Source organism: Leptinotarsa decemlineata, unplaced genomic scaffold (assembly GCF_025532065.1).
Source record: "Leptinotarsa decemlineata unplaced genomic scaffold, Ldec_3_MD MMD2_tig00001019_RagTag_RagTag, whole genome shotgun sequence".
Taxonomy (NCBI): domain Eukaryota; kingdom Metazoa; phylum Arthropoda; class Insecta; order Coleoptera; family Chrysomelidae; genus Leptinotarsa; species Leptinotarsa decemlineata.
The window spans coordinates 5925571-5939385 of NW_027412557.1; the positions used below are offsets into that span (position 1 = coordinate 5925571).

General features: G+C 32.4%; 1 protein-coding gene across 2 annotated transcripts in view; it reads left to right on the forward strand.

Annotated features, from left to right (window-relative positions):
- The first annotated feature begins 380 nt into the window (after positions 1-380).
- LOC111503294 (uncharacterized) overlaps positions 381-13815 on the forward strand; it is a 578705-nt gene continuing 565270 nt past the window's right edge. The window contains exon 1 of one of the 2 annotated variants that reach the window (XM_074175409.1): positions 381-845. In XM_074175409.1, the coding sequence (XP_074031510.1) occupies positions 654-845 (192 nt within the window). In that variant the 5' untranslated portion in view covers positions 381-653. The remainder of the gene's footprint in view (positions 846-13815) is intronic. The other variant, XM_023157565.2, reaches the window with a different exon arrangement.

Here is a 13815-nt window from a genome sequence, read left to right on the forward strand (position 1 = left end):
AACATTTGTTGCAGGAATGCATGTAACGGCAGTACGAATGCAAATTCGAATCAGTTCACTATTATTTTGTTCCGAAATAGTGAGATTTTAATTCCTTTTTTTTAAAATTTCTATGCCTAATCTTCGTTATCTACAAATTTGTTCTGATCTCAAGATGATTCTCATCCTTTGTTCTCAATGTGAATTACATAAGAACCAAAACATAAAGGAGAATCGTTAATTCCAGCAATCGCAATTGTACCATTCGCATGGGTTCTCTCGGCGATCGCGCTGTCTCTGTTCAACGGGCACCTGTTCGATCAAAAGAGACTGTACCTGTGCGGACCACGTGTAGTAGAGGGTGGGGATTATAGTTAGAGGTAAGACGTGAGGGTCAATGTTAGTGCCTAGTTCAGTGCCACTCAAGCAAGGCTACGGTTACTAGACCACCGCGATCCCGAAGAAATAACACGCGCGCGATCCCCCCAACAAACCCCCCCTTTCCTTCGATATTTTTGTAAACGCACAAAAGCAATTTGCAACTGATAAGTACTTTCACAAAAAACTACTCAGCAAAAAAAATCTGTTGATTTTTTGCACAGACGTTATTTGCACTTATTAACAAACTCTGTTGTGTTTTTTATAGCTATATTATGTGTTAAGACTCTATAAACATGGAAACCTGTGTCTTGATCCCGCAGGAGTTCAGTTTGTGTGTCAGGAGTCCCGGACTGGGTAGCAGGAGGGAACCTGAAGTTTCGGTATGGTCCAACACCACGATTGCGCAGGGGTCCTTGTGTTACCCCTTTCAAGGAACCATCCGAATTGACAAGCTTGACGTTTACGGGCAGTTGGACGACGATGATGTGAGTACCCTAAATTTATTGGGTTTATGGGATGATTCACATTTTTGCAAAAACTGGCAATTTTTGTTGCTGAGAATCTGCTATCTTGCAAATTGATGTAAGATGATGAAGAAATATAAAGATTCAGGAATACACAAAATGTTTTCCCGTTTTGAACGAATTTTAGTAAAAGTAAACTTTGTCATCGTGTTCAAGAAAATTCATTTTTCAGAAAATTATTATCAATTCCATTCAACTTCAATTTCCTTCTCCTGGTATGTATTTTCTACTCTGGTTTAATTGTAGAAAAATATCTTCCAGGTTAATACCAACGTCGTATATTCAATTAAACCAATACCTCTTATGGAAATTATTCAAAATAAAAGATTCGAAAGTGAATATATACATTTTCAATCAGAAGGCAAGGCGAGAAAAATTATATTATCGAGGAAATACTTGGCAAAGAAATAATATATTCACAGAAAAGTAACTTCTGAAACTTTCATTAAATTATGAGCTGAGAATTTTTGAGAATTGGCTGAATTTCTTGAGGTACTTACTTTTATCATCATTTTAAGTTTGTGATTGTTACGTTGAAAAATGCTGAATAATGTCAAATATTTCAACTTTCGATAAAACCTAGTTACAATTCTGTTCAACAGACAGAGAATATTTTCAAAAGTGAAGTGGTATCAATATCATTCTGTTCATTAACATTTCTTGAGATAAAAAATGTTATTCTTGCGTGACTGATTCCAGTGATTGCAACTTACATTCACATAACCATTCGAGCAAACGATCTTTCATGGAGTTGTTGAGTAGAAACAATTGAACATTAAACTTGTATCACCAGCAACAAATTTCTTGATTAAATACTCATTTACTCTTTGCAATATTCTACAAATTTGAAATACGAGGGTGTATATCAGTATTCGATGTGGAAAAAAAATGAAAAAAATTTAAACTTGATGTAGAATGTAGAATAATCATCTTTTCGGGAAAATGGCTTCGATTTGAAAGTGAAATTCAAATATGGAATCGAACTCCCCTAGTTGATTTATATTATTTATATTTATAACAAATTTATTTGTCCTATAAATCGAGTATGAATTTTAATTTTTCAAAAATAAATATAGAAATAACTTGCCCTACAGGCAATAAATGGTTTTGTGATGAAAAATAATAGAATTAACTTTTTTGATGAATATAATAATATAATATAAATATTATTAAAATTTCAGAGAGAATAGATATTGGGAAAATATTGAAATTCATTCAAAAAAAAGTTTAGGGAGACCAGCCAATATAAAATATTCTTGATATATCCAACACCTCTCTTATATTTCGGCAATTGAATTTCATTAGTTTAAAACTAATTGAAGGTTGATTCTTGGTAGGTTGTTCGATTCCAGTGTTTCAAAAAATCCGACAGTCTCAGATCTGGCGAAAAAAAAGCAGTCAATGGAAAATTGTTCATGTCATGTTTACTTTGAGGCTCATTTGTTTTTTCACCGCCGTTAACCCCAGTAATGGTTTTCGTTGAGAATTTTATTTATATTTTTTATAATATTAATTCAAAACTCGAACATTAAAAACGCCGTTTTAGATTTTATGGAACACATGATAGAAATAATCGATGAATCATCGGAATGTTTGGCTATTTTTCGTTATCTAGCACAAGCGTTTGACACCGTGTCACATGATGTCTTATTGGGGAAACTTTTTGGGTACGGAATACGAGGGTACATATTGAAAATAATGCGAAATTATTTGTCACAAAGTACACAAAATGTTAAGACAGGGGAAAAACTAAGTAGTTCAGCAAATATGTTTGTTGGCGTGCCTCAGGGTACAGTTTTGAGCCCAGTAGATTACAAACAGTGGTTTTCATGGGCACATTATTTGTTACGCAGATGATACGGCGCTGATTTTCAGAGGCGAAACTGCAGAAAATGATCTCAGAAAAATAGGCATTTGGCTGAATAATAACCTTCTAAGCTTGAACATAAGTGAAACCAAATTCATGACATTCTCGCTTAACACTCGGGATAGTCCTCAGATCGATACCCTAAAAGTACACAAACCATTATGCAACGACAAAACTACATGCAACTGTTCATCAATAGATAAAACATCCTCGATTAAGTATTCGGGAGTTATTATTGACCAACACATCAGATGGGCTGACCACGTTGCATATGTCATGAAAAGATTGAAGCTTCTCATATGCTTAGAGACATTCTGTCACAGAAAAACATGTTTCTGGTATACACCTCACTGGCAGAAAGTATATTACGACATTATATTACTGTATGGGGGGAACTTGCAATACTTTGATAAATTCTCTACAAGTTATGCAGAACTTCTCATTAAAAATAATATCAAAAAAAGATGGACGATTCTCGACCCAATAACTATATCAAGAAATCAAAGTACTGAATGTTAGAGCACACTTCTGTTGTCAGTGTTTGATTTAGATGTTTTCAAATTCAAAAAAATATACCGCAACATCTTCAAAAAACTAGATTTTCTGAAAACTTAAATGTTAGAACCCCTTATTACTGAAAATCCCATACACAAAGATTCGTCTTATTTTCTGGCCAAAATTATATAACCAGCTTCCTATGAAGCTTAAAACGATCTCATAAAATAAAGAGTTCAAACATGCTATCAAGAAGCATATATTAACAAAAATCTGATGTACTCAAAATACCCTGAAAATATATTATTTAGTGCAGGAAGTGACCTCCAGTTTACATTCTTACTGACCTTCACCCCTATTTCAATTTCAATTTCAATTCAATTTTCATTCACTGTCACTATTATATTTTAAATAGACAAATGAAATAAATGATTTGTTTAAATTATGTAAACATGTATCATAAAATGATAACTATGACTGGAGTGAAACAGCACAAACAGGCATTCTGATGCCTAGGTGTATTTCATCCGTTTGTAGTGGTTTTGGAATATGTTTATGACTTAATCCAGTTATTGTAGTGATAAAATTGAAATAAATTTGATTTGATTTTATTGTAGTCAGATCAAGAAAATGAATGATTTGTTTAAATTATGTAAACATGTATTATAAAATGGTAACTATATGAGTGGAGTCAAACAATACAAACTGGCATTCTGATGCCTTGGTGTATTTCATCCGTTTGTAGTGGTTTTGAAATATGTTTATGACTTAATCAAGTTATTGTACTGAAAATATTGAAATAAATTTGATTTGACTTGATTGTAGTCAGATCAAAAACTTCAATAACAAATGTACTTATATGTATTTTTTAAATAAAATTTATACTCTGAAAAAAGGTTGGTTGGGTTACAGAATCAATTTTTTCTTTAAAAAACAATTGTTTTCTTACCGAGGTTTCGAATTTAATTAAATTCTTCTTCAGGGCTCTAAAAGTATTTTTTCGTGTTGATGATATCACTATTTTGAAAACTGTCAGACATATTACACCAACACAAAACGACATGAATCATGTCATGTCGTTTTGTGTTGGTGTTGTCTCGGACATTTTGGTTGTTTGCAATATTTTTTACTTATTTTTTTTAAAATATGTATCTAATATGTCTGATGGTTTTTGAAATAGTGATATAATCAACACGAAAAAATTACTTTTCCTGCCCTAAAGAAGAATTTGATTAAATTCGAAAAGTCGGAAAGGAAATAATTGTTTTTTAAAGAAAAAATTGATCCTCTTACCCAACCAACCTTTTTTCAGAAAAAATATTGGATTACTGAGCTAGTCAACAAAATAAATACTAATTCAACAACAATAAATGAATGGAAAAAAATTATTCATAGAAATAATTGTATTTCACGATGTTATTAACAGCAGTTAAAGCTCTGGAGAGCCTTTGAAAAAAACTGCTGTTTTTTGGGAGTAGTTGAGGTAGATGCTTATTAAATTCAAGGTAAACTAGCAAATGAAACGTCATATATTTAAATCTGTTTAAAATCTGTCTTTCCGTTAACCAGCTGTCGCACCCCTACGAACGACAACCCTCAGAAGTCGAAACTTGTGCGAGCTAAGGATTAACAAGGTCTTACCTTTTAACGTGTGATTCCTCTCCTCTATCATCGTAATTTCAAAAATATAGGATTATGTGAGTATATTGGTTGAATTGAAAGGGTATATTTTTAGGAGAGATTAATTTCTGGGAAAGAAAGTTTTTGACATTCTATTTCTTCATCATGATACAAAAAATGTGAGAATCTTTCAAAGGAAGAAAGGAAGTAATCAGTTTCGAAACTTAACTTTATACAAAGATGTGTAGATCATGTTTCGAAAGATTTTATGAACCTACTTCAAACTAGAATATCTCATTAAATATTTATAGAATTTTCCCAAAGTAACACAAGTTGATTAGTACGCTTAGCATAAAAGTTGGGTGAGGCAGAAATTCGTTTGATTTTTGGATGGTGATTTGTAAAATTTGCGGTCGGGCGTTGTCGTGGAGCAGCATCGGCCCTCTTCTGTTGACCAGACACTACTTGATGAACCATAAAGTATATATTTTTCAAACTGAGTTTATTTCTGTATCGGAGGGCTAATTCCATTTTATGTTAGACAAAGATGCGAGCAGTTAATATAAATTGCAATTTCGTTAACTGTTTCATAAGTCAACAAGTTTTAAGTCTCGTGAAAGTTGCTAGAGGAGTTTTGAAATTGTTTCTGGTTACTGTATCAAGGTGTACCATATTTTATGAGTATAGTGAAATCAAATTCACTAATCTTGAGAAATTATAGTTCTCAGCTTCACCGCCAGTAAATCTATATTTCGGATATCTCTGCGGGGAACATTCAAAATATAAGCTCACATAGAAACGAGACATAAATTCAATTATTCCGTCATTTGAAGAAACTCCGTAATCAATTTGTTGAACAGGAAATATGGTGATTTATCAGAAATATTATCATAAAATCTCAACGAAATACATCTTACCTAGTTTTAATTAATTCTCTCATTTCAGGACTCCCAATCGGTATAATTTGAATATTTTAGATATAAATTTAATGTCTTTAGGAACTGTGAGAAGTTGTTTTCTGATGTCGTTGACAGTTGGTACATTTTAATGCTACCGGTGCACAGCCTCATAAGGAATTCCAAGTCAAAATTATTCATAATTTTAATCCGATAATTTCAAGTAAATGGACAATTCTGCATGTGTGCTAGATCCGATTGACTTCGAAAGATGAACTTTTATTTACATAATTATTCGACTAAAAATAGCAGGGGACTTTGAATTGGATGTAACAAAAAATTAATTTGTCTCGCAATTACGCAGATGATAGATTTGTGGTATTAATTGGACATAAGTTTTTTTTCTTTAAACTTTATTATTTGTTAATTTGAAATATAGGGACAAGAATGAATCATGAAAATTTCATTATGAGGATGAACCTAAGATGATAATAGTAATTATGTATTCATTATAGATTATGAATGGATTGTAGTGTTAAAAAATCTTACATTCCGGTACCTTCTCTTCCTTATTTTTTTATTCAATATACAGTGTGTTCAATATCGAACTTCAGTTAGATATTGAAAAAAAAAACTTAATTCAGAGATTTTAACTGAATAGTTTTACAAAAATGCGGGAATGTGGGATAATCTAAGTATGTATCAAAAATAGAGTCAAAAATAATAAATTTCCTTCATTCAAAACTTTAATAAGCAATTTGTGAGTGACATAAATTCGGATCAAATTATTTGATCTTCATGTGAGCAACTAGTGGCAATTCGAAAACGAGGATATTTCTAATAATAGTTTGTTCAGAAGACTTCAGATAATATAAAAAACATTGAGACAAAACACTACCTTTGTAAATAATCTATACGAGAACTAACATCGTCATTAGGTCAAAAAAAATTCAGGTTCCTAGTTTACTGTAAAATCAATATGTGGGATATGTTATATTTTGTTTTTGTGTGTGTTCATGTGTATCAAATGTAATATTTCATTAGAAAAAAAATTAAATTTTGATTTTGCCCGTATTATGTTAAAGATTTCTATTTATCTATTTCCCAGGAATTTGACACCCAAGAAATGTGTCTCCTGATATTATTCGATTTGGTAATTATCACTGCAAGCTGAAATCTCCCTCGTCTCTTTATCATGACATAAATCTTTTTATTGTCGCTAAAATTGTTCAACTTGTAAATTTTTCAAAAATCTTATATCAAATAGAATATTTATGTGATGATTAATTTGACATTATGAATAAAGATGTAAAATAGTTATTTTTTAATTAATCAATATCGAGTGTTTATACAAGTATAATTGCACTATCATCATGATACAACCAATTAGTGTCATAGTAGTGTTGAAATAGAGCGGCCCCTGAAAAACAATTGTGTTGCTAAGATTATCACTTTCAGCGAGACACCTACAAAGGTTCAGTAATGCTTGGCTGATTCGAATAAACATCTGATCAAAAACTATCACTAGGTGGATTAAAAAATATGTAATTGTGTCCTTTGTGGTGTTGAAAGTGTCTTTTCATTTTTATTGAGGAATGCAGTTTTTCATTTGCACTCAGATTATGCAAACATTCATTTCCTAGCAACAAAGTGATTTTTAACTGAAAATAGTAACTATAATATAGTATACTATGAAACAAAAATATAATTCCGAAGATTATTGCATGAGTGATTTTTGGTGGACCGAAGATCGTGCTTTAGATTCATGAATGTGATAATCTCGTGATATGAACAGGTTTTAGATGCCACTTTATTGCCGATTAGAATACTTTTCAATTATCAATTCTGCCTGAAGATATAGGTATCAGTTTTGTTCACTTGCAGCTGTTTTGTTAGTCACTTTTTACATATCGAATGTTTTTTTTGTAAATAACATTTTTGATAAATAAATAACGCTGCGTCATTTACATTTGCATTCTGAAAATAATAATTTGTGCAATGACAAAAGCTTAACAAGATTCAGACAATATTTCATGGCACAAGTATAGTCGAAGTAAACGATATTGTGTACCTACACTTAAAGTTGGCGGCACTCTCAAAGACCAAAAAAACCAATACTGCGAACTAGTCCACGTGGACTGTAGAATTGGCGGATCGTATTGGATACATTTTCCTAACCACGTTTTATGATTGACTGATGAGTCATAAAATTGAATTTGAAGTCATGTTACAGTGACGAATAGAAATCGGAAATGCGGGGATGGTTATCGACGTTAGGTCATCAATATTCAGTTCAGGAACTGATCGCGATTTGAGTGTTGAAATTCGATATTGGTGCAGTTATAATTACTCAAAATTACTAATAGTAATAACGAGTATGATAACAACACAGACTTTTTCCAGTGTAGTAATTCCAATACCGATGGTGAACAATGCGAAAAAGAGATACCAGTAACTAAGATTCGGATGCATTCGAATATTGAAACACAGAAAGTATGTTTCAATATATATAAAAATCTACATGTCAAGTTTGGTTTCGAGGAAAACAAACTATTACCAGCAACAACAGATTTGACTGAAATTTCTTTCTCAACTGTACGTAAAATAGTCAAAAACAAACCTTACGAACGCAAGACGCGATGTGATACAGGAATACCAAAACCTTCAGATGTTAATCTAATGAAATCATTGAAAAAAACAATATACGACTGTTACAAAAACAATGAGATTTCTACATCTGAAATCATAAGGAAGAAATTGAATACTTCCGGCCATAACGTGAGCTGCAGTGACAAAACTCTTCAGAATTGGATAAAGAAACAATGATTTAGATTTGAAATAATAAACAAACGTCAAGCAGTTATATAAAGTAGTAGGCAAAAAAACCAACTCAATAAATTATAGGCCCTGAAGAAGCTTCCCATTAGAAGCGAAAGCTTGGCAAAGTATATATATATATATATATATATATATTTTGATTGATGCAACTAATTTTCCTTTATTTTGAGTATTTCAATAATAAATTCTACAAAAAGGATTTGAAGCTTTATATCTTCTATTAATTATCTGCGAGCGCTTTCGACAGTTTGTAGTACTGTCATCATCTGGCACTCCTCAAACTGAACTGGTCATCCTGTTGTCTGTCTCTTTATACGGTCAGAGCGTCTTAACTCAGGTATTTCAGGTACTTTAGGTAAATTTGCCTGTATTTGTTCTGCATCAGGTACTCTTCTTCATGTTAGATCTTCTCTAGGAATGTGTATGGTTTTGTTTAATATATTGAATGTGAGATCTTGTTGTGTTTTGATTTGTACTTGTTCCTTGATAAGTGATTTATGACTGTTGAATTTATGGATGTTCAAGTTTTCCCAAATGTCCATGCGGTTTCCCTTGTTGATTTGTTTTATTAGTTTTATGTTCTCTGGTGGGGGGAAATTATGTTTGTTTTGTATGGCGTGTGTTGCAAGGTTTGATTTATATTCTGTTGGATTTATGTATGCCTTTTTGTGCTCATTGTACCTTTGGATCAGTTTTTTCTTGGTTTGGCCGATATAGAATTTGTTGCAGTCCGAGCATTGTATACTGTATATCCCGTTTTGGTCTTTGTCTTCTTCTTTTTCATAGTTGTTTATTTTTTGTGTTATCTTCGTGTTTGGCTTGTATGTGATGTTGATGTTCAGTGGTTTGAAGATGTTTGTTAGTTTTTTGGTTTGGTGTCCTACGTACGTAAATGCTTCATTGCTGAGTGGTATCCTTAACATTCTATATATGAATGCGTAATGGGCAGCCATTTTGTGTGATGGTGGATGGTTATATCCTATGGTTATGTCCAGGTAGTTGAGTTTTGAGTTGTGTTCTCCCTCAATGCTGAAACATAGTTTTTGATTTATTTCGTTAATTTCTTTTGTTATTTGTTCTATTCTTATTCCATTGTTTCGTGATATGTACAGTCCATCGTCAACGTATCTGAACCATTCTCCTTTTTCATCATGTGTTCTTATTATTGTTAAGATTTTCTCATCTATGGTTTGCAGGTATATTTCGGATATAATGCTAGATAGTGGGGATCCCATCGCTAGTCCATCTGTTTGTTTATAAATTTTCCCTTGAGATTCGAAATAATTTTGATTAAGTATTGTATTTAGACTGTGTTCCATTTGGTTAATGTTGGTTTTGTCTATGTTTTGTTGTTGTGTTGTACTCTTTTAACAATATATTCCAATAATTTCGACCAAAATTATCTTAAACATCACTGAGTCCAACCTCAATGACAATGTAAGTACATAATTTTCAACTGTACAATATCAATTAGTCTTATGTTCTATTATTGTAGTTTTCCCTAAGGATACATATACATTGTCGAAATGATTGGAATATATTGTTAAAAGAGTACAATTTCTCAATTGCTGCTTACCCAAATATTTACCCGTTTAATTCCTAACTGGTCAGCAAAGACTATCTTCTTTCTATATATATATATATATATATATATATATATACATTCATAATCATTGTATATTTATTATTAGTATTAATATCAGTTGGTGTTGAATGAAATGGAATACTCAAATAATTATGATTTTATTCTACAGCTTAACTCTCAGACAACATTTGAAATTGGAAAATAAATAGATTTATAAGTTAATTGTATTGATATGTTCAATATAGAATGTGACGCAAAAATGAAAATTATTGGCTTTTTAATTGTGATATGCATATTGCTGAGCTAACGAGTGGTTATAATGATTTTCACAGGATAATTTGCTTGTTTACTCTGAAGTAGAACGTAATATGATTCAGCATAATATAAAAAATGAATTTTCCCAATTAGTTGAATTTTCCACTCGTTATAAAAAATTCAAACCTTGTTAATGACAGGTTTTTACATTCTTACAATCAGTTTTTACCACTACATATTTGAACAAAATCAGGACAAAAAGGTCTGGGTTTGGAAAATTCATAACTATACTGAAATTGGGTATGACTAGTACCCTGGTTTCTGTGAGTTCAGTTCTGAACTGATTTTCATCCATGAACGCATTTAGTTTTGGAGGATATATTATTAGGTACAGATTACGGTTTAGCAATTGATAGGTGATTAGCAATATTTGGTTGTATTATCCTTGAAATCAATTTGAAATTGAAAGTGTCTATAGAGATGTGTTTTCATTAAATTGTCAAGAACAAAAATCCATCTAGAATATAATATGCCAACTTTGTTGGTGATATGAACTTCGAAAAGCATATTAAAATTCAACAGAGAATTCAACAGTTATTTTTCACACCTTTTGAAGGATTGACTTATATTACAAAATATCCAGAATTTAAAACTAAAGAAGTCTAATTACTCAAAAAATGTTTGAGTATGAGTATTCGGGTTATCTTTTCAATGAGTTTTTCATAACTTAATACTACATGGATCAATAAGTCCCGAGACTAACCCAGAGATGGCGCTCTTAGTAAACCAGTAACCACGTCTTTCTAGAGTACTAACCTTTGCTTGAAACGTGTCGAAATTTTAAGTCGATCGGACCAGAAACAGCTGAGTTATCGAGGTTAGAGTAAAGTCGTTTTGTAGTTTGTTTAAAAAATGGAAAAAACCGAGTTTCGTGTTCTGATAAAACATTGTTTTTTAATGGGTAAAAACACCGTGCAAGCGAAAGAATGGATTGAAAAATGTTACCCGGACTCTTGTCCATCAAAAGCAACGATTTGTCGGTGGTTTGCCGAGTTTAAACGTGGTCGTACCGACACAAATGACGCAGAACGCTCGGGTAGACCTGTGGAAGCTGTTACACCGGAAAATGTGAGTGAAGTGACAAAAATTGTAATGAAAGATCGTAAAGTGAAGCTCCGTGAGATTACTGAGATGACACAGATATCATATGGAAGTGTATTTACTATCCTTCATGAAAAATTGAGCATGAAAAAGGTGGGTGCCGCGATTGCTTTCGATGGAACAAAAACAGCAACGAGTCGATGATTCAGAAAGATGTTTATCGCTATTTACTCGCAACAAAAAAGATTTCTTGCGTCGTTACGTGACCATGGACGAAACATGGATACATCACTACACTCCAGAGTCAAAGCGGCAGTCATCTGAGTGGCGCACAGCTGGCGAAAGCCGTCCGAAACGTCCGAAAACGCAGCAGTCAGCTGGCAAAGTGATGGCGTCAGTTTTTTGGGATGCGCATGGCGTGATTTTCATTGACTACCTCGAAAAAGGTAAATCGATCAACAGTGATTATTATATTGACTTACTGGTACGTTTGAAGGAGGAAATCGCAAAAAAACGACCGTACATGCAGAGAAAAAAAATCCTTTTTCACCAAGACAATGCACCTTGCCACAGGTCGATGAAAACAATGGCAAAATTAAACGAATTGGGCTTTGATCTGCTTCTCCAACCCCCATACTCACCAGATTTAGCCCCCAGTGACTACTGGCTCTTTGCTGATCTTAAAAAAATGCTCCAGGGAAAAAGATTTGGCTCAAATGAGGAGGTCATCGCTGAAACTGAAACTTATTTTGAAGCGAAAGATACATTTTTTTATAAACATGGTATTGAAAAATTGGAAAAGCGTTGGAACCATTGTATCACCCTAAAAGGAGATTATGTTGATGAATAAAAAAAAATTTTGTAAAAAAAATGTTGTTTTCATTGTTAGTCTCGGGACTTATTGATCCATGTGTTAGAGTTAGCTCAACGTTGTCAACAAGTAATGACTGAACTTTTGGTTCCTTTCCGATCTGAAATCATAATGAATTGAATCATTTTGGTGGATGATATATTTTCCATCTACAATTGATGCGACAAAAGGTGTTTATTGTTCTTACTTACAATTATTATAATTTCCTAATCTAGTCTTCTTATTCTGATACTGTTTCTGTCTATGTCTGTTTAAAAATTGTTTTTCTATTAACCACCTGTCGCACTCCTACGAACGACAACTATCAAATGTCGAAACTCGTGCATTAGAGCTATGAACTAATGAGGTCTCACCTTTCAACGTGTGATTCCTCTACTTCTATTGAAAGAATGTTTTGATACCAGAAAGTAAAATTCAATAACTTTATTGTTGTGAACTTCGCTTTTCGCAATATATTTATGATTATAATAAGCCCAATTTTCCTAATGAATATCATACAAAATTATTAATAGAGAAATGAAAAACTCTTTCAAATAAGCTGGCACGTGTTGTCTCATACTACTTGGAAATTTTAAATATGATTCTATAACTCTTAGTGGATTGAAGAAGGAGGTATGGAATTGCCATATTATTATATAGGAAAATTGATGAGTGTCTGAATTTTTATACATATCCGTTAGTCACTGTCTACTATGTCTAAGTCAGTCGACTGAGAATATTTGCTATGTTGAGGTATAACACAAGATTCACAAAGATTGCTTTTGAGGCATATATATTAATGGAAAACAAATTCATGCGCTATTTATGTTCGTGAATGTTTTCAAAACATCAGACTTGAATCCCAACTGAATTTCAAATAATAATTATTTGAAAATGTATTCAATTCATAAACCCTGAAAACTATATTGTCTATATTGGGAATACACATCTTCCGAAACACGGTTTGCATTATTAGAATATGCAGTTTACACAACCACACAACCTGTTTCACTATACAATAGCTTCCTCAGGCGCGTACAATAGCTATACAATGTATGATGGAATTGGCCGATACTTGATGCAAAACCATAGCATAAAAAGTTTTACATAAACGCAACACGTGTTGCGCCATACAATGGCTTTTTCGGGCGTGTCTTTGAAGATAAATGATGAAATGTTTTTTTCAAAAAAGCTATACAGTAGTGTATCATATTTGAATAATTTAGTAAACTGTTCAGTGACAATCTCAAAATAAAGTGTTATTCGAATACTTTATGGATCTTCATCAAGTATCGGTCAATATCATCATAGGGACACAGGGAGAGTTAAAAAAGTGGCGAAGGAGCCGGTTCATTAGCTGTAGTCTATCGTAATTATAGTAATTATTTGTTTACCTGTTATTCTAATTTCATGAGACAAAATAT